Below are 22899 nucleotides of genomic sequence, written 5' to 3'. Positions count from 1 at the left end.
TGGTTGGCAGCGGCAGGATCAGAGCAGAAGAAATGGAGGACAACGGCCAATCAACGTCTGAAACCAGAACCTCAGGATACAGGAACTGGACTGTGGTGAGTCTACAAACAAAGGCCCGTGAATTAGGTGTCGGCTACAAAGGACTCTCTAAGGAGCAACTAATTGAGCCATTGGAAAACGCTTGCCTGCAAGATGGCACTGAGGAACAATTTCCACAGCAAGGGGAGCAAAGACGGGAGCCGGAGGTAAATAGCCAAAAAAGTCAATGGGTTGTGTGGTACGAGGAGGAGATGGCACTGCTTGGAGATGAGGCCACCATAGAATATAAGATGGAGGTCATGCGTGGAGCTAAAGAGAAGGAGCGCAGGATGGAGGAGATGGCATTGCTGGATAAGCAGCTCGCTGTGGAAGCCGCGAGAGGTTCCAGACAGACTGTAACCCCAGCACCCATCATGAGGGAACTTCCCAGGGTGTCCCGCAAAGACTTCAAGCAGTTTAATGAGGCTGCTGGTGACATTGAGGGCTTCTTCCAGGACATTGAGCATCAGTGTCGATTAATGGAAGTCCCAGAAAGGGAGCGCGTCCGGCATCTGGTTGGGCTCTTAGAGGGTGGAGCTGCTGCAGCCTATAGAGCTATGGACCCTCGGTGGAACTGTGAGTATGCGGATATTAAACAGACTATTCTAGAACATTATGCTGTAACGCCAGACACTTACAGGACTCAGTTCCGTACTCTAGCATGTGATGAGGAAGTGTCCTTCAAGATGTATGCCCACAAACTCAAACATCTGTGGCATCGTTGGCTGGAGGCAGAGGAGGCCTTAACCTTGGAGACCGTCCTCCAGGTCCTCCTAAAAGGGCAGTTTTACTTCAAGTGCCCCGCTGAGATCCGGGAATGGGTGCGTGAAAGGAGACCAGCCACTGTGGAGGAAGCTGCAGCTCTAGCTGATGAGGCTCTCACCATCAAGCCTCAATGGAAGAAGCTGCTAGCAGAGGGAGCAAAAATGACCAGCTCCCCAACACCAGAGGTTCCTTGTCCTTCAGTGTCCAATGTTCCTCGACCTAGATCACCACCTCATGTGGATACCCGTGTGTACGTGCCTCCAGTTGTTTCTACCACATTTTTTGGAATACGACGAGGAGAGAAAGTAGAAGAGCGGAGATGTTATAGCTGTGGGCATCCCGGGCATCTGCGGGCCACATGCCCATCTATCCCGTGGAGTCATCCTCCAAATCGACAACCACCTCCAGCACCTGCACCTCCCTATCAGTCACCAAGGTCTCCTACCTACTTCTCCAGAAGGCAAACTGGACGGAGTGAGACGCAGCGCAGATGTTATGGTTGTGGGCATCCTGGTCATCTGCAAGCTCACTGTCCAGGTGTTCAGAGGCAGAACAGCTGCAGACCACCTTTGCCTGTGCATTATCTACAGACACACTCAGCAGGAGAAGAGCTGGATTCAGGCCCTGATGATTTGCCAAGTGACTCTGATATGTTGACTTCCCTACCAGGAGTCTATGGGGTGCGAGCCACAGCTGCCCGTTCTTCTGATCTTCAGCATAAACATCTACAGGAGGTCGTGCTGGATGGCCAAAGAGTTGTTGGCTTTCGTGACACTGGGGCTTTTCTCACCATAGCAGATCCCCGAGTAATTCAACCAGAAGCAATTTAACAGGCACCAGGAATTGCCATTGAACTGGCTGAAGGTACTCAGAGATATATTCCAAGAGCGAGTGTAACCCTGGATTATGGCTTTGGGGCAAAACAATGCATCATCGGTGTGATGAGCGGCCTTCCTGCAGACATTCTCCTAGGCAATGATGTGGGAGATATACAATGCCGATTTGTGGGTGCAGGAAGCAGAGTTTAAGTGAAGGAGGATACGATGGAGCCGAACATTCAACCCTACATCTTCACCATACACTAAAGAACCTGGAGCCAACACCAAAATGCAGATGGACTGTCCAGGCAAGAGGAGCCTTGAGTCCTGTCAGCCATGCCTGCGTGTACTTAACCAGCGACCTGTAGAGGTCCCTAGTACATACACAAGTTGGGAGGGGAAGGAATTGTCATGATGTATGTAGTTTTCTCCATCCCATATTTTTGTATAAGATGCCATGTGATGTATTTTACCTTCTCACTGTATTTGCTGTAATACTATGTCTTGGGATGTAAGTGACCATACCTTCCCCCCGGCCTGTATCATATTGCACTCCGGCTTCAGCAGTAGCTATTGTCATTGATTTGGTGGGGGTTGCATATATATATTGTTCTTCTCAGCATGGGACTTCTCCAATCTACAACTTGGTAAACAGAACAGAGCCAGCAGTCTAAAGTCCATTCATGCATCCAATGGCCAGGGGGAGGTGTGCCCACCTAAGGGGCTGATCCCAGGAGAGAAGAACATGTTAGTTCAGTTAGTTGGAGCTCGGCTGGAGAAGGACTAGGATCCATAGCTGAGGCTGGATCCTAGAGCCTGTGTGTGGACTGTTACAGACTGGAGATCCGCGGCCACGTGGGATTGTGTTTTGTTGTTCACCTGTTGGACTCAAGGAACTCATATAAGGACCATTGCCCTAATTCCCCTGGCATCGGAATACCAGGCGGTGCCCCTGGATCTTTTGTTTTTCTGTTGTGGACTCCTTGCAGATTTGAAGGATTTATATTTATGTTTGCTGCTTATTCTTTGTGGTTCCAATAAAGCCCTTTGGATTGTTCCTTGGCCTGGCGTCCCTCACTGCTCTGTTGCATACCCCGTCACAGCCACTCCATAGAGGACTTTCAGAAAAAATTTGGAAACAGGAGTTTTAAGGCTGAGTATAAAATATAACAACTTTATTTATCTTTGGGGATCAAACTCTGTTGAAGTCACCATAATTTTCCGGTGTAGTTGAGGGGGGCACAGTAGGGTCTTTGTTCTGTGTGTGGAGGGATCTTTTGTTGGCCTCATATTTTATTGGGGGCATGGTGGCTCAGTGGTTAGCACTGCAGTCTTGTGGTGGCTCAGTGGTTAGCACTGCAGTCTTGTGGTGGCTCAGTGGTTAGCACTGCAGTCTGGTGGTGGCTCAGTGGTTAGCACTGCAGTCTTGTGGTGGCTCAGTGGTTAGCACTGCAGTCTTGCAGCGCTGGGGTCCTGGGTTCAAATCTTACCAAGGACACCATCTGCAAGGAGTTTGTATGTTCTCCCCGTGTTTGCATGTGTTTCCTCCGGGTTCTCTGGTTTCCTCCCACAGTCGAAAGACATACAGATAGGGATTCTAGATTGTGAGCCCAATGGGGACAGTGTTGTCAATGTATGTAAAGCGCTGTGGAATTAATAGCGCTATATAAATGAATAAATATTATTATTATTATTATTAATATTATTATTGTTATGAACGTGCAATCTTGGGGCTTCAATAGGGGAAATTACTTGGTAATGGCTGTAAAGTGACATTTGCTATTATGTGACCCAGCGGAATATTTTTCGGGTGAAGTGCTGTGGAATATGTTGGCGCTCTAGAAATGTGATTCTTCTTTATTATTTGCCCTCTTTTATGAGTTCAGGTGGGTCCTTTGGTAGCGAGGTTTTTTGGTTGCGGGGTCCACTGGTTACATGGTCCATTAGTTGCGGGGTGAATTGGTTGCGGGGTTCCATTGGTTGCAGGGTTAATTGGTTGCGGGGGTCCATTGCTTGCGGGGGTCCATTGGATGCGAGGTCCATTGGTTGTGGGATCCTTTGGATGCGGGGTCCATTGGTTGCGGGATCCTTTGGTTGCGGGATCCTTTGGTTGCGGGATCCTTTGGTTGCGGGATCCTTTGGTTGCGGGGTCCATTGGTTGCGGGGTCCTTTGGTTGCGGGGTGCATTGGATGTGGGGTTCTTTGGTTGCGGGGTCCTTTGGTTGAGGGTCCTTTTGTTTCTGGGTCCTTTGGTTGCGGGGTGCATTGGATGCAGGGTCCTTTGGTTGCAGTTTACATTGGTTGCGGGGTCCTTTGGTTGCGGAGTCCTTTGGTTGCTGGGTGCATTGGATGCTGGGTCCTTTGGTTATGGGGTCCTTTGATTGCGTGGTCCTTTGGTTGTAAGGTCCTTTGGTTGCGGGGTGCATTGGATACTGGGTCCTTTGGTTGCGTGGTCCTTTGGTTGTAAGGTCCTTTGGTTACGGGGTGCATTGGATGCTGGGTCCTTTGGTTGCGTGGTCCTTTGGTTGTAAGGTCCTTTGGTTACGGGGTGCATTGGATGCTGGGTCCTTTGGTTGCGTGGTCCTTTGGTTGTAAGGTCCTTTGGTTATGGGGTCCTTTGGTTGTAAGGTCCATTGGTTGCGGGGTGCATTGGATGCTGGGTCCTTTGGTTATGGGGTCCTTTGGTTGCGTGGTCCTTTGGTTGTAAGGTCCTTTGGTTGCGGGGTGCATTGGATACTGGGTCCTTTGGTTGCATGGTCCTTTGGTTGTAAGGTCCTTTGGTTACGGGGTGCATTGGATGCTGGGTCCTTTGGTTGTGGGGTCCTTTGGTTGCGAGGTCCTTTGGTTGTGTGGTCCTTTGGTTGCAGGGTGCATTGGATGCAGGGTCCTTTGGTTGCGGGGTTCTTTGGTTGTGTGGTCCTTTGGTTGCAGGGTGCATTGGATGCAGGGTGCATTGGTTGCGGGGTTCTTTGGTTGCGTGGTCCTTTGGTTGCAGGGTGCATTGGATGCAGGGTCCTTTGGTTGCGGGGTCCTTTGGTTGCATGATCCTCTGGTTGCGGGGTCCTTTGGTTGCATGATCCTCTGGTTGCGGGGTCCTTTGGTTGCGGTGCTGTGGATCGCAGCTCCCTGCTCTGTCCTTTGCTTGTCTGTAAGGCTATGTGTGCACAGTGCGTTTTTCGCGGCGTTTTTGCGCATTTTTCGTGTGCGTTTTTGGCCTCAAAACTGCAGGACTTTGCTTCCCCAGCAAAGTCTATGAGTTTTCATTTTTGCTGTCCGCACACATCTGTTTTTTTTACCTGCGTTTTTGAGTTAAAAAAAAAAATGGACATGTCAGTTCTTTCCTGCGTTTTTCTGCGTTTTCCCCCCATGCAATGCATTGGAAAAACGCAGCAAAACGCAGAGATCAAAAACGCAGCAAAACGCAGCCAAAAACGCACCAAATCGCGGCAAAAACGCACCCGCGTTTTTTCGACACAGGTGCGTTTTTGTGCGTTTTTAGCGGCCAAAAACGCACAAAAACAAAGCGTCAAAAAGACGCAGTGTGCGAACCTAGCCTAATTCCTCTTCGGGGGAGGAGGGGGATGGAGGTGGAGGGCGCAGTAATTAGTCGGGGAGACCACCAGATCCAGCAGCTATAATTATGCAGAAGACGGAGCAGGCAGATTAGTGTTCCTGAGTAATTAGGATTCGCTCGCTTTCCATCCTGCAGAACTTCTCTGGGATCCCGTCCAAGGTTCCCGCATTGTTCTCGTCGCTCTATAAATACACACATTATTCTCTCCGACGCTTTTGCTATTATTATTTTTATTCGCTGCGCGCAGTTTTGGGTAATTAGCCACTTATTTGCTGCGCTGTAATTAGTGTGGAAGCGATAAGTTCCCGGACGACGGCGGCGACTCGCCCCGATCTGCTCTCATTTCTCTAAGATCAGTTATTTTCCGCTTCTTTATTTTTTCTACTGTATAATGTAGGTAGTGGCAGGATTAGATACACAGATCACGCATGGGAGGATTAGATACAGCAGGCAGTATCACATAGGGTAGGATTAGATACACAGATCACGCATGGGAGGATTAGATACAGCAGGCAGTATCACATAGGGTAGGATTAGATACACAGATCACGCATGGGAGGATTAGATACAGCAGGCAGTATCACATAGGGTAGGATTAGATACACAGATCACGCATGGGAGGATTAGATACAGCAGGCAGTATCACATAGGGTAGGATTAGATGCCACAGACCGTGTAACATATGATCAGATGAGACACCATGCTCAGCACAAAGGATCATGCATGGAGGGATTAGATACAGCAGACAGGATCACACATGGGAGGATTAGATACAGCAGACAGGACCACACATGGGAGGATTAGATACAGCAGACAGGATCACACATGGGAGGATTAGATACAGCAGACAGGATCACACATGGTAGGATTAGGTACAGCAGACAGGATCACACATGGTAGGATTAGGTACAGCAGACAGGATCACACATGGTAGGATTAGGTACAGCAGACAGGATCACACATGGTAGGATTAGGTACAGCAGACAGTATCACACATGGGAGGATTAGGTACAGCAGACAGGATCACACATGGGAGGATTAGATACAGCAGACAGGATCACACATGGGAGGATTAGATACAGCAGACAGGATCACACATGGTAGGATTATTTACAGCACACAGGATCACACATGGTAGGATTAGGTACAGCAGACAGGATCACACATGGTAGGATTAGGTACAGCAGACAGGATCACACATGGTAGGATTAGGTACAGCAGACAGTATCACACATGGGAGGATTAGGTACAGCACACAGGATCACACATGGTAGGATTAGGTACAGCACACAGGATCACACATGCGAGGATTAGATACAGCACACAGGATCACACATGGGAGGATTAGATACAGCACACAGGATCACACATGGTAGCATTAGGTACAGCACACAGGATCACACATGGGAGGATTAGATACAGCAGACAGAATCACATATGGGAGGATTAGATACAACAGACAGGATCACACATGGTAGGATTAGGTACAGCAGACAGGATCACACATGGTAGGATTAGGTACAGCAGACAGGATCACACATGGTAGGATTAGGTACAGCAGACAGTATCACACATGGGAGGATTAGGTACAGCAGACAGTATCACACATGGTAGGATTAGATACAGCAGACAGGATCACACATGGGAGGATTAGATACAGCACACAGGATCACACATGGTAGGATTAGGTACAGCAGACAGGATCACACATGGTAGGATTAGGTACAGCAGACAGTATCACACATGGTAGGATTAGGTACAGCAGACAGGATCACACATGGTAGGATTAGGTACAGCACACAGGATCACACATGACAGGATTAGGTACAGCACACAGGATCACACATGGTAGGATTAGATACAGCAGACAGGATCACACATGGCAGGATTAGGTACAGCACACAGGATCACACATGGTAGGATTAGGTACAGCACACAGGATCACACATGGTAGGATTAGGTACAGCAGACAGGATCACACATGGCAGGATTAGATACAGAACACAGGATCACACATGGTAGGATTAGGTACAGCACACAGGATCACACATGGTAGGATTAGGTACAGCAGACAGGATCACACATGGTACTATTAGATACAGCAGACAGTATCACACATGGTAGGATTAGGTACAGCAGACAGTATCACACATGGGAGGATTAGGTACAGCACACAGGATCACACATGGTAGGATTAGATACAGCAGACAGTATCACACATGGGAGGATTAGGTACAGCACACAGGATCACACATGGTAGGATTAGATACAGCACACAGGATCACACATGGTAGGATTAGGTACAGCACACAGGATCACACATGGTAGGATTAGGTACAGCACACAGGATCACACATGGTAGGATTAGGTACAGAAGACAGGATCACACATGGTAGGATTAGGTACAGCCAACAGGATCACACATGGCAGGATTAGGTACAGCACACAGGATCACACATGGTAGGATTAGGTACAGCAGACAGGATCACACATGGAAGGATTAGGTACAGCACACAGGATCACACATGGTAGGATTAGGTACAGCAGACAGGATCACACATGGCAGGATTAGATACAACACACAGGATCACACATAGTAGGATTAGGTACAGCAGACAGGATCACACATGGTAGGATTAGGTACAGCACACAGGATCACACATGGTAGGATTAGATACAGCAGACAGTATCACACATGGGAGGATTAGGTACAGCACACAGGATCACATATGGTAGGATTAGATACAGCAGACAGTATCACACATGGTAGGATTAGATACAGCAGACAGGATCACACATGGTAGGATTAGGTACAGCAGACAGTATCACACATGGGAGGATTAGGTACAGCACACAGGATCACACATGGTAGGATTAGATACAGTACACAGGATCACACATGGTAGGATTAGGTACAGCAGACAGGATCACACATGGTAGGATTAGGTACAGCACACAGGATCACACATGGTAGGATTAGGTACAGCACACAGGATCACACATGGTAGGATTAGGTACAGCACACAGGATCACACATGGTAGGATTAGGTACAGAAGACAGGATCACACATGGTAGGATTAGGTACAGCCAACAGGATCACACATGGCAGGATTAGGTACAGCACACAGGATCACACATGGTAGGATTAGGTACAGCAGACAGGATCACACATGGAAGGATTAGGTACAGCACACAGGATCACACATGGTAGGATTAGGTACAGCAGACAGGATCACACATGGCAGGATTAGATACAACACACAGGATCACACATAGTAGGATTAGGTACAGCAGACAGGATCACACATGGTAGGATTAGGTACAGCACACAGGATCACACATGGTAGGATTAGATACAGCAGACAGTATCACACATGGGAGGATTAGGTACAGCACACAGGATCACATATGGTAGGATTAGATACAGCAGACAGTATCACACATGGTAGGATTAGATACAGCAGACAGGATCACACATGGTAGGATTAGGTACAGCAGACAGTATCACACATGGGAGGATTAGGTACAGCACACAGGATCACACATGGTAGGATTAGATACAGTACACAGGATCACACATGGTAGGATTAGGTACAGCAGACAGGATCACACATGGTAGGATTAGGTACAGCAGACAGGATCACACATGGTAGGATTAGGTACAGCACACAGGATCACACATGGTAGGATTAGATACAGCAGACAGGATCACACATGGCAGGATTAGATACAGCAGACAGGATCACACATGGCAGGATTAGGTACAGCACACAGGATCACACATGGTAGGATTAGGTACAGCACACAGGATCACACATGGTAAGATTAGATACAGCAGACAGGATCACACATGGCAGGATTAGGTACAGCACACAGGATCACACATGGAAGGATTAGGTACAGCAGACAGGATCACACATGGTAGGATTAGGTACAGCAGACAGGATCACACATGGTAGGATTAGGTACAGCAGACAGGATCACACATGGTAGGATTAGGTACAGCACACAGGATCACACATGGTAGGATTAGGTACAGCAGACAGGATCACACATGGTAGGATTAGGTACAGCAGACAGGATCACGCATGGTAGGATTAGGTACAGCAGACACTGGCACTTTTTCCCCTCTGATACAGTTGGTTGCATTGTACGGCTGTGTTCACACGTCCAGTAATCCCCGGGATCTGTTGACAGAAATATTGTGCAGAGTAGACACAATTTTTTGTCCAGTTAAAAAAAAATTATTTGCATTAGATCCATTGTTTTTTAACATTTTATTATCTGGAAAACAGATCCGTTATCTTCCATATAATAATAATAATAATAATAATAACTTATGTCTATAGCACAGACATATTCCGCAGCGCTGTACAACTAAGCGTGGACCTATACAGACAATAAAAACAAACCCCCCTCGTTCCGCCATTCTTGGGGGGACCCGGCTCGTCTCCATTAGAGGATCCTTTTTTTTCACACTTGATCAGTTTCAAATGGAAGAAAATAATTTCTATTTATTGGATCCGTTTTCCATAGACTTCAATGTTAAAATAAAAACTGATCCAGTTTAAACAAATTTTTTTTAGCCGGATTAAACTGTGGCGTCTGCCCAACTTTTAGTCATCAGAAGGGATCCAGCCTCGATCCACTGGCAGATCACTGTGGGTTGATTAACCCCTCGCTGCCCCTTTGTTTCCAGTTGGCAGCTGGTGTTTCCAGCCCCTCCCTGGAGCCCTGGAGACTGGAGCGGCCTCCTCTGCTGTGTTGTGTGTTACTATGGAGCAGGAGAGACGCTGCAGAAGGAGGAGAGCAGCTGCAGGAAGACACTGAGCCCCCACCGCAGAGACCCCCACCACTGCAGAGACCCCCACCGCTGCAGAGACCCCCACCGCTGCAGAGGCCCCCACCGCTGCAGAGGCCCCCACCACTGCAGAGACCCCCACCACTGCGGAGACCCCCAGGATGAACATCGTGCTGTCCAGGTGAGATGCCCCCAGCATGGCGCTGCCCGCTCTGTGGGGGCAGCACGCTTCATGGGTTACAGATGGATCTGTGTGGGGGGCTTCCCGTGCTGACACTTTGTTGCAGTGTATCAGTCTAGAGTTCAGGCTCCAATGGTGTTACTTGGCTGTATACAATGTTTCCATTCACTGGCTGCAATCAGAGGTATTGATATCTCCATTATATGTCTGTTAAATAGCTGTTATCATGCCTATTGCTCCGCTATTAAAATGTTTACTCATGTGCCCCCCTCCCCACCACTTAGAGATGAGCAGAGTCGGCCTGGTCAGATGTGGCCGGGGGGCTGGCAGGGGCATCTCTGGCACCTTGTAATCCTCTCTGCTACAGGGCTGTGGAGTCGGTAAGCCAAACCTTCGACTCCGACTCCGACTCCTCAAATTCTCTTGCACCGACTCCGACTCCGGCTCCTCAAATTCTCTTGCACCGGCTCCGACTCCGGCTCCGACTCCGGCTCCGACTCCGGCTCCGACTCCTACATATATTGCTTATAGTTAGGTGAAAAATTTATTGTAGTACATGAATATGTGTATGTGAACATCAGACATTTAATAATTTTTATGATACAATAATCAAGATATTTGGATAGAACATAAAATATATTTATTGGAATACAACTTTAGAACACAAAAAACTGTAATAAATTGTAAATATGTAATACACTATGTAATATACAGTAGATTACATATATATCTTGTGTGTGTATATACACTGTGTGTATATGTATATATATATATATATATATATATATATATATATATTACATATTTACAATTTATTAGTTTTTTGTGTTCTAAAGTTGTATTCCAATAAATATTTTATGTTCTATCCAAATATCTTGATTATTGTATCATAAAAACAATTAAATGTCTGATGTTCACATTGTACTACAATAAATGTTTCACTTAAATATAAGCATTATACTAAATGTTATTATTTAGTAAAATATTCAGCACATTCTGCATTGCACTACTGTCCCCAATTTATTATATATTTTAGGAGTCGGAGTCGGTGCATTTTATACCGACTCCGACTCCACCAAAATGAGCTCCGACTCCGACTCCGACTCCACGACTCCGACTCCGACTCCACAGCCCTGGCTACAGCGGCACAGAATGGCGGGGGGTTCTCTACCTGGGGACCCCACTGATCTCCTGCTCTGATGATTGTCACAGCCAGGACCATTATAATCACATCCCAATTTCTCCCACTGCACCCCGACTTAGACTGACCCTCGGGGAGCCGGTCAATCCCCTGGTGGGCCCAAGTGCTGGAGTTAGACCTCCACCCCCTATGTGAGTAGTGTTTTGCCCCGTATACTTGCTGCCCTTACAATGGTGGACACAGACCTGAAAAGACCTATGTTGAAGAACAATATATGGGCTCCTGTGCAAGAACAATATATAGCCCTGTGCAAGAACAATATATGACCCCTGTGCAAGAACAATATATGGGCCCTGTGCAAGAACAATATATGGGCTCCTGTGCAAGAACAATATATGGGCCCTGTGCAAGAACAATATATGGGCCCTGTGCAAGAACAATATATGGGCCCTGTGCAAGAACAGTATATGGGCCTGTGCAAGAACAATATATGGGCCCTGTGCAAGAACAATATATAGCCCCTGTGCAAGAACAATATATGGCCCTGTGCAAGAACAATATATGGGCCCCTGTGCAAGAACAGTATATGGGCCTGTGCAAGAACAATATATGGGCCCTGTGCAAGAACAATATATGGCCCCTGTGCAAGAACAATATATGGGCTCCTGTGCAAGAACAATATATGGGCCCTGTGCAAGAACAGTATATGGGCCCCTGTGCAAGAACAATATATGGCCCCTGTGCAAGAACAATATATGGGCCCTGTGCAAGAACAATATATGGGCCCTGTGCAAGAACAATATATGGGCCCTGTGCAAGAACAATATATGGGCCCCTGTGCAAGAACAATATATGGCCCCTGTGCAAGAACAATATATGGGCCCTGTGCAAGAACAATATATGGGCTCCTGTGCAAGAACAATATATGGGCCATATGCAAGAACAATATATGGGCCCCTGTGCAAGAACAATATATGGCCCCTGTGCAAGAACAATATATGGGCTCCTGTACAAGAACAATATATGGACCCTGTGCAAGAACAATATATGGGCCCTGTGCAAGAACAATATATGGGCCCTGTGCAAGAACAATATATGGGCTCCTGTACAAGAACAATATATGGACCCTGTGCAAGAACAATATATGGCCCTGTGCAGGAACAATATATGGGCCCTGTGCAAGAACAATATATGGGCCCTGTGCAAGAACAATATATGGGCCCTGTGCAAGAACAGTATATGGACCCTGTGCAAGAACAATATATGGGCCCTGTGCAGGAACAATATATGGACCCTGTGCAAGAACAATATATGGGCCCTGTGCAAGAACAATATATGGGCCCTGTGCAAGAACAATATATGGGCCCTGTGCAAGAACAGTATATGGGCTCCTGTGCAAGAACAATATATGGGCCCCTGTGCAAGAACAATATATGGGCTCCTGTACAAGAACAATATATGGACCCTGTGCAAGAACAATATATGGGCCCTGTGCAAGAACAATATATGGGCCCTGTGCAAGAACAGTATATGGGCTCCTGTGCAAGAACAATATATGGGCCCCTGTGCAAGAGCAATATATGGCCCCTGTGCAAGAACAATATATGGGCCCCTGTGCAAGAACAATATATGGCCCCTGTGCAAGAACAATATATGGCCCCTGTGCAAGAATAATATATGGCCCCTGTGCAAGAACAATATATGGGCCCCTGTGCAAGAGCAATATATGGGCCCCTGTGCAAGAACAATATATGGCCCCTGTGCAAGAACAATATATGGCCCCTGTGCAAGAACAATATATGGCCCCTGTGCAAGAACAATATATGGGTGTGAGGTAAATCCGGAGATATGACGATAAATCATGATATTCAAGTATGTCAGGAAGCCCTCTCCTGGTGTCACCCCCCCCTTTCCTTCACACAACTGGTTTAGCAACAAATCCCATGGCCATGTCCTGTGATATGGAAATTAGGTGGCTTTAGGACAATGGACACAGGATGACTCCCTGCCGTCACCCTGTAGTAGGAGCTGCTAGCTAGTTAGCAAGGCTATGGAAATAGCCAGACAGAACGACTCCAGTAAAAAATGGTTCATATCTCGCAAGCCATATTTCCGATAAATATGGCAACCATAAAAATGGTGTCTCCGCATGTGGACGATGCCGGCACCCCCTTTTTATGGGAGCAGGACATTGGGAAATGCCCCAGGCGTGATATCAGCCAATGGGGAACTGGCAGACAGGTCATGAGTCCCCTCGTTCTGTAGCTAAATTCATAACTGTCACAATGAGAGCATTGGCGTCTGCCTACGACGCTCCCAGGCAAAGTTATGGCCAATATCCCCTTTGCTGGATAATTCTGATCCATGCAGGGGGAGTGGCAGTGCTTCCCTGTGAGGTCACTAAGGTAGGAGGGGACCTGGATTTGCCCAGGTTGATAACCCTACTTCGGCCATTTTCCAGTGTTCTTCTGCTCGGGGGCCTGGTTGGGAAAGACCTGTGAGGGAGTTCCTGGAAACCTGGTCTACAGCGCCCCCCTGTGGCCAGACGCAACAAGGTAACTGCTGGAACTGTGTATGCCTGTTTGTAACCCATGCTTTGATTGTAACTGTACTCTGACATATGTATATTCTGTAGATTCCCTATTGTATATATTGTAGTTTCTAGTGTGCTTTAGGCTGATTAAATTATATAATTAATCTTGGGCTGTTCTGTTATCTCGATCTTGAATCCCACGTCTGTGTGTTCGGCTAATAGTTACCGTGAAGCGGTTGGTGGCAGCGAGTTTGTGCCAAGGATTATTGTGGGGAGGCCAGTGAGATTCGGGGAGATTTTATATATTCCGCCCGCGGAGGTCGGGGGGAATATATACCCTACTCTCACCGGGGACCCTTCAATAATCGGCATAAGTAGTATAGCGGCCTCCTTGCTTATCGTCGGGCAATTCCATAATTGGCCTGACTATAAGAGGGGCGCTAGAGAGCGCATCACGTGCTCTGTCTGTCGGTCGGGAGGTATAAAGGAGGGGTGACCCCCCACTTGTTACACCCCGATTGTGACGTACTGGTAGCCAGCGCGGGGGATTTCTGAGTGACCCCCCCGGTGGTTTGTGACATATTGGTGGCATAGCGGTGGGATCGAGATAATAGTGTGTGTGAGTGTGAGACCCATACTCCCAGACACTAAAGACTGCCTGCAGCAGCTGTGGCTGCTGGGGTCTTCAGACTAGCTCAACACTAGAGTGTCAGAGTGCAGATACTGTAAGGTGTGTGGAGGCATCAGGTGTCAGTTCTGTGTCAGTGACCAAAAGTCTGCAAGAATGGCTGATGGCACCAGGAGCAGAGCTATGCAACTGGCCAATGCTAAGGCAGGAGCCGAAGAGAGGGAGGACGGTGCTGTGGACGGCAATGAGGAGGTTGCCCACGAGTCCTCCAGGAGCTCGACGCCAGAAAACCGTTCTGCCGAGGACATTGCGCAACCTGGCACTGCTGGACAAGATGAGGAGGAGCTCACCCAAGGTTCCTCAACGAGCCAGATGCCAGCCCTCCGCTCTGAAAGGGACAGTGAATCGCCTAGCTCTGCAGCGTGCCGCAGATCACCACGTGCCATTCCACCGAGCCTGGGAGGCTCGGATAGCCTTCTTCAACTGGCTATGGCCCTTCTTCAGGCTGGAGACCAGAAGGGCTACAAGGAACTCCTGGCAGAGCGCAGGGCAGAGCGGCAGGCAGCGCGTGACGCTGAGGCTGCGGAGCGGCACGCAGAGCGTGAGGCTGCGGAGCGAGAGCGGCAGGCAGCGCGTGAAGAGCGAGAGCGACAGGCAGACCGTGACTACCAGCTGCAGCTAGCTCAGCTCCGGCCCTCATCAGCCACATGTGACCTTCGAGACACCAAACTTCCAAAGGTCCGTGTTGAGGACTTCCCAGTGCTGGAGAAGGATGGAGACTTGGACTCTTTCTTGACTGCTTTTGAACGGACTTGCTTGCAGCACCATCTGGACAAGGACCAGTGGGCCAAATACCTGACCCCCCGTTTAAGGGGTAAGGCCCTGGATATCCTTGGTGACTTGCCTGCTGAGGCAGATCAGGGCTACGACACCATCAAGCGGGCCCTGATCCAACAGTACAACCTCACTCCAGAGTCCTACCGCAAGAAGTTCCGGAGCCTACAGAAGGGACCAAAGGACTCCTGGGCTGACCACCGGCGGGCACTTGCCCGAGCTGCCGACCACTGGACCCAAGGCCTGCAGCTTTCCACCGGACCGGAGATCCTGGACTTGTTCATCACGGAGCAACTCTTGTGGAACTGCCCTGAGGATCTCCGCCAGTTCATCCGAGACCAGAAGCCAAAGGGGTCCACGGCTACAGCTGCCCTTGCCGATGACTACACCAACAACCGGGCCCCTGAGGCCAGGAGAGCGGCCACCAGCAGCACCTGGAGAGGGGGTAAGATGAATTCTGCGACTGCCCCACCTGCCCCTAGACTGCAGGGGGTGTCCCCCTCAACTCCCCTCTCCAGGCCCGTGGCGGAACCAAGACGGTGCCACCAGTGCAACCTACCTGGACACTTCAAGGCCATGTGCCCTCAGCGTCCCAAGGCCCCGGCTCCGTCCCCGTCCCAAGGGCCGCCCAAGGTGTATTGTGTGGGTGGGGGTGGTGGTAGGTCCCTGGACAGCTTCCAACCTGTCACCGTCGGCCGGTCTGTGACCATAGGACTGCGAGACAGCGCCTCGGAGGTGACTCTGGTGCGGCCTGAGATGGTGTCCCCCCAAGACTTGATCCCTGGAAAAACCCTCGCTGTCTCCGGGATTGGAGGCATTGACCCGGCGCTGCCTGTTGCTGACATTTATGTGGACTGGGGCGCAGGGCGAGGGGTGAGGGAGGTGGGGGTAACTGATCGGATCCCTGCAAACGTGCTACTTGGGACAGATTTGGGGCAGATAACCTCCCAGTTTGGGCCCCAACCAAGGGCTGAACCTTCAGCCCGTACTGACATGCCTCCGGACAATGTTAATGTGTTATCTATGAATGATGTAAGGGAGGAGGGAGTGAACTCTGATATTTCTGCTTGCATAGACACCATAGACACACACTCAGCTGCAGCTGTGACAGGGGAGGGGGTCAGAGAAAGGTGTGACAATGCCTCTACAAGTAACCAGCCTGTGAGCTGGGATCTGTTGCCCTCTGCAGGGATAAGCAGAGAGCAGGGTGCTGCAGGGGGAGGACCAGTGTGTGGGGTGGGGGCTACCACAGCAAATGTGGGGTCCCCAGAGATTTCACAGCGGGGTTCTGTTGCTGCAGGAGGGGAACAGGCAGGTGAGATTGGGGCCGGTCCAGGAGCGGAAGTGCTCCCAGGTAAGATCTCGGTGCATGGTTCCCCCACAACCGGGGTGTCAGGAAGCCAGGTAGGTCTGCCTGAACCGGCGACTTGGTCAGGAACGGAGGAGGAGCAGGCACGACCCACGGTCGCAGCGGCTGTGGCCGCTGTCACCCGCAGTGGGAGTGCTGGAAGCCAAGGGGCCTCCCGGAGGTCCGATAGCTCTTCCCCTTCTGACCAAGTGGCAGCCGAGTCAGGTGGAGGCCAGGACACAGGTCCCGGGGTACTGACCGAAGATGTGACAGTCTCGTCGATTCTGGCCACATCTAGTCAGGGGTTTCAGGCAGCGTTAGAAGCTGACGACAGCCTGAAAGCTCTTAAGGAGCAGGCGGCACAGCCTCCCTCGGACTCGGACCCGGAGCGAGTGGTCTGGGACCAAGGACGGCTGTACCGGGCCACGGTCCAGCAGGGTTCACCGGAGGCGTGGCCCAGGGACCGACAGTTGGTGGTACCCTATCCGTTCCGGACGGAGTTGTTGCGGATCGCACATGAGATTCCGATGGCCGGACACCTAGGGATCGCTAAGACCAAGGCCAGGTTAAACCAGCATTTCTACTGGCCAAAAATGGGGGCCGATGTGGCTGCCTACTGCCGTTCGTGTGAAACCTGTCAGAGAGTGGGGAAGGCGGGGCCACACCCCAAAGCCCCACTAGTATCTCTGCCAATCATCGATGAGCCTTTCAGGAGGGTGGCTGTGGATCTGGTCGGCCCGCTGGCCATCCCCAGCAGCTCCGGGAAACGCTTCCTACTGACGGTAGTGGACTATGCCACCCGGTACCCAGAAGCAGTGGCCTTGTCGTCCATTCGGGCTGACAAGGTGGCCACCGCATTGCTGGAGATTTTCTCCCGAGTGGGTTTTCCCCAGGAAATGCTCACTGACCGGGGGACCCAATTCATGTCCCAGCTGATGGAGGCCCTCTGTAAGCAGGTCCAGGTGCGACATCTGGTGGCCAGCCCGTACCATCCACAGACTAATGGCCTGTGCGAGCGGTTCAATGGCACCTTAAAGCAGATGCTTAAGATGTTGGTCGACTCCCATGGGCGTGACTGGGAGCGGTATCTCCCACACCTGTTATTTGCTTACCGGGAGGTTCCACAGGCCTCAACAGGATTCTCACCGTTTGAGCTCCTGTACGGGCGACGTGTGCGGGGCCCCCTGGCTCTGGTGAAAGAGGCTTGGGAAGGGGATTTGGCCACCCCTGGAGTGTCGGTTATCGAGTATGTCATGCGCTTCCGGGACAAAATGCAGGCCTTGACGCAACTGGTACACGACAATATGGCTCAAGCCCAGGCCGATCAGAAGCGTTGGTACGACCAGAACGCTTGTGAGAGGACCTACCAAGTGGGTCAAAAGGTGTGGGTACTGGTCCCCGTACCACAGGACAAGCTTCAGGCAGCCTGGGAAGGCCCATACCTCGTGTACCAGCAGCTCAACCCTGTGACGTACCTGGTCACCCTGGACCCTGCCCGTGGAAGGCGGAAGCCCTTCCATGTGAACATGATGAAGGCACATCATGAGCGGGAGGCATGTGCGCTCCCCGTGTGCAACCTGCCCGAGGAGGGAGAAGCGGAAACCCTCTTGGATATGCTAGCCCAGGTTAGGGCAGGCGGATCCATTGAGGATGTGGAGGTTGGCCACCAGCTCTTGGAGGACCAACGGTCCCAGCTGTGGGCCACCCTACACCCCTTCCGGGGGTTGTTTACCAACCAGCCCGGAAGGACTGACTTGGCTGTCCATCACGTGGACACTGGGGATCATCCCCCGATCCGGCGTTCAGCATATCGGGTCTCCCTGGAGGTGCAGCAACACATGCGCCAGGAGATTGACGAGATGCTGAAGCTGGGGGTGATCCAGGCATCCAACAGCGCTTGGGCCTCGCCTGTAGTCCTCGTCCCTAAGAAGGACCGAACCACTCGGTTCTGCGTGGACTACAGGGGGCTCAATGCGGTCACGGTCGCCGATGCGTACCCAATGCCACGCATCGATGACCTGCTCGATCAGTTGGCCGGGGCTCAGTACCTGACCATCATGGATCTGAGCCGGGGATATTGGCAGATCCCCCTGACTCGCAAGGCCAGGGAACGCTCTGCCTTTATTACCCCATTTGGACTATACGAGTCCACGGTGATGCCATTCGGGATGAGGAATGCCCCTGCCACTTTCCAGCGGATGGTCAACACCCTGCTCAAGGGACTTGAAGGGTACGCGGCCGCGTACCTAGATGACATTGCCGTCTTCAGTCCCACCTGGGAGGACCACCTAGAGCATCTAGCACAGGTGCTCAGGCGGATCCACCGGGCAGGTTTGACCATCAAGCCGGGAAAGTGTCAGCTGGCCATGAGCGAGGTCCAGTACCTCGGTCACCGGGTAGGTGGGAGAACACTGAAGCCCGAGCCTGAGAAAGTGGAGGCCATCGCATCCTGGCCCACCCCCAGGACCAAGAAGCAGGTGATGTCCTTCTTGGGGACCGCTGGGTACTATAGGAGGTTTGTTCCATGCTATAGTAGCCTGGCAAAGCCCTTGACGGACCTCACCAAGAAGAAGCTGCCCTCTGCAGTCGATTGGACAATGGACTGCGAGACAGCCTTCCGGGCCCTAAAGGACGCCCTGTCCAGCCCGCCCGTGCTACAGGCAGCCGACTTCACGCGGCCGTTTGTAGTACAGACCGACGCCAGTGACTTCGGCCTCGGTGCGGTGCTCAGCCAGGTGGACTCTGCGAGCCAAGAGCACCCAGTCTTGTACCTGAGCAGGAAGCTGTTACCAAGGGAAGTTGCCTATTCCACGATGGAGAAGGAGTGCCTGGCCATAGTGTGGGCCCTGCAGCGTCTGCAACCCTATCTATACGGGCGCCACTTCATCGTGGAGACGGACCACAATCCCCTCAGCTGGTTGCACACCGTCTCTGGGACGAATGGGCGATTGTTGCGATGGAGCCTTGCGCTCCAGCAATACAACTTCACCATTCGCCACAAAAGGGGCCGTGACCACGGTAACGCAGACGGGCTGTCCCGACAAGGAGAGGTCGCGGACGGGCGCACGGGGGAACACCGGAGTGTGCTGCCCCCTAGCGCCCTCAAAAGGGGGGAGGTGTGAGGTAAATCCGGAGATATGACGATAAATCATGATATTCAAGTATGTCAGGAAGCCCTCTCCTGGTGTCACCCCCCCCTTTCCTTCACACAACTGGTTTAGCAACAAATCCCATGGCCATGTCCTGTGATATGGAAATTAGGTGGCTTTAGGACAATGGACACAGGATGACTCCCTGCCGTCACCCTGTAGTAGGAGCTGCTAGCTAGTTAGCAAGGCTATGGAAATAGCCAGACAGAACGACTCCAGTAAAAAATGGTTCATATCTCGCAAGCCATATTTCCGATAAATATGGCAACCATAAAAATGGTGTCTCCGCATGTGGACGATGCCGGCACCCCCTTTTTATGGGAGCAGGACATTGGGAAATGCCCCAGGCGTGATATCAGCCAATGGGGAACTGGCAGACAGGTCATGAGTCCCCTCGTTCTGTAGCTAAATTCATAACTGTCACAATGAGAGCATTGGCGTCCGCCTACGACGCTCCCAGGCAAAGTTATGGCCAATATCCCCTTTGCTGGATAATTCTGATCCATGCAGGGGGAGTGGCAGTGCTTCCCTGTGAGGTCACTAAGGTAGGAGGGGACCTGGATTGCCCAGGTTGATAACCCTACTTCGGCCATTTTCCAGTGTTCTTCTGCTCGGGGGCCTGGTTGGGAAAGACCTGTGAGGGAGTTCCTGGAAACCTGGTCTACAGCTCCCCCCTGTGGCCAGACGCAACAAGGTAACTGCTGGAACTGTGTATGCCTGTTTGTAACCCATGCTTTGATTGTAACTGTACTCTGACATATGTATATTCTGTAGATTCCCTATTGTATATATTGTAGTTTCTAGTGTGCTTTAGGCTGATTAAATTATATAATTAATCTTGGGCTGTTCTGTTATCTCGATCTTGAATCCCACGTCTGTGTGTTCGGCTAATAGTTACCGTGAAGCGGTTGGTGGCAGCGAGTTTGTGCCAAGGATTATTGTGGGGAGGCCAGTGAGATTCGGGGAGATTTTATATATTCCGCCCGCGGAGGTCGGGGGGAATATATACCCTACTCTCACCGGGGACCCTTCAATAATCGGCATAAGTAGTATAGCGGCCTCCTTGCTTATCGTCGGGCAATTCCATAATTGGCCTGACTATAAGAGGGGGGCTAGAGAGCGCATCACGTGCTCTGTCTGTCGGTCGGGAGGTATAAAGGAGGGGTGACCCCCCACTTGTTACACCCCGATTGTGACGTACTGGTAGCCAGCGCGGGGGATTTCTGAGTGACCCCCCCGGTGGTTTGTGACAATGGGCCCCTGTGCAAGAACAATATATGGGCCCTGTGCAAGAACAATATATGGGCCCTGTGCAAGAACAATATATGGCCCCTGTGCAAGAACAATATATGGCCCTGTGCAAGAACAATATATGGACCCCTGTGCAAGAACAATATATGGACCCCTGTGCAAGAACAATATATGGGCTCCTGTGCAAGAACAATATATGGCCCCTGTGCAAGAACAATATATGGGCCCTGTGCAAGAACAATATATGGGCCCTGTGCAAGAACAATATATGGGCCCTGTGCAAGAACAATATATGGACCCCTGTGCAAGAACAATATATGGCCCCTGTGCAAGAACAATATATGGCCCCTGTGCAAGAACAATATATGGGCCCCTGTGCAAGAACAATATATGGCCCCTGTGCAAGAACACTATATGGGCCCCTGTGCAAGAACACTATATGGGCCCTGTGCAAAAACAATATATGGCCCCTGTGGAAGAACAATATATGGGCCCTGTGCAAGAACAATATATGGCCCCTGTGCAAGAACAATATATGGGCCCTGTGCAAGAACAATATATGGCCCCTGTGCAAGAACAATATATGGCCCCTGTGCAAGAACAATATATGGCCCCTGTGCAAGAACAATATATGGGCCCTGTGCAAGAACAATATATGGTCCCTGTGCAAAAACAATATATGGGCCCTGTGCAAGAGCAATATATGGCCCCTGTGCAAGAACAATATATGGGCCCTGTGCAAGAACAATATATGGCCCCTGTGCAAGAACAATATATGGCCCCTGTGCAAGAACAATATATGGGCCCTGTGCAAGAACAATATATGGCCCCTGTGCAAGAACAATATATGGGCCCTGTGCAAGAACAATATATGGCCCCTGTGCAAGAACAATATATGGCCCCTGTGCAAGAACAATATATGGCCCCTGTGCAAGAACAATATATGGCCCCTGTGCAAGAACAATATATTGGCCCCTGTGCAAGAACAATATATGGGCCCTGTGCAAGAACAATATATGGGCCCTGTGCAAGAACAATATATGGCCCCTGTGCAAGAACAATATATGGCCCCTGTGCAAGAACAATATATGGGCCTCTGTGCAGGAACAATATATGGCCTCTGTGCAGGAACAATATATGGCCTCTGTGCAAGAACAATATATGGCCCCTGTGCAGGAACAATATATGGCCTCTGTGCAAGAACAATATATGGGCCCTGTGCAAGAACAATATATGGCCCCTGTGCAAGAACAGTATATGGCCCCTGTGCAAGAACAATATATGGCCCCTGTGCAAGAACAATATATGGGCCCTGTGCAAGAACAATATATGGGCCCTGTGCAAGAACAATATATGGCCCCTGTGCAAGAACAATATATGGGCCCTGTGCAAGAACAATATATGGTCCCTGTGCAAAAACAATATATGGGCCCTGTGCAAGAACAATATATGGGCCCTGTGCAAGAACAATATATGGGCCCTGTGCAAGAACAATATATGGGCCCTGTGCAAGAACAATATATGGCCCCTGTGCAAGAATAATATATGGGCCCTGTGCAAGAACAATATATGGGCCCTGTGCAAGAACAATATATGGGCCCTGTGCAAGAACAATATATGGGCCCTGTGCAAGAACAATATATGGGGCCCTGTGCAAGAACAATATATGGGCCCTGTGCAAGAACAATATATGGGCCCTGTGCAAGAACAATATATGGGCCCTGTGCAAGAACAATATATGGGGCCCTGTGCAAGAACAATATATGGGCCCTGTGCAAGAACAATATATGGGCCCTG

General features: G+C 50.3%; 1 protein-coding gene across 1 annotated transcript in view; it reads left to right on the top strand.

Moving 5' to 3' along the window:
• Positions 1-9951: 9951 nt before the first annotated feature.
• CIBAR2 (CBY1 interacting BAR domain containing 2) overlaps positions 9952-22899 on the top strand; it is a 31413-nt gene continuing 18465 nt past the window's right edge. Inside the window, exon 1 of the mRNA XM_075326234.1 lies at positions 9952-10218. Coding sequence (XP_075182349.1) covers positions 10199-10218 — 20 coding nt within the window. The 5' untranslated portion in view covers positions 9952-10198. The remainder of the gene's footprint in view (positions 10219-22899) is intronic.

The sequence above is a fragment of the Anomaloglossus baeobatrachus genome, chromosome 10 (genome assembly GCF_048569485.1).
Source record: "Anomaloglossus baeobatrachus isolate aAnoBae1 chromosome 10, aAnoBae1.hap1, whole genome shotgun sequence".
In the NCBI taxonomy this organism is placed as follows: Eukaryota; Metazoa; Chordata; class Amphibia; order Anura; family Aromobatidae; genus Anomaloglossus; species Anomaloglossus baeobatrachus.
This window is presented reverse-complemented; position numbering and strand designations above follow the sequence as displayed.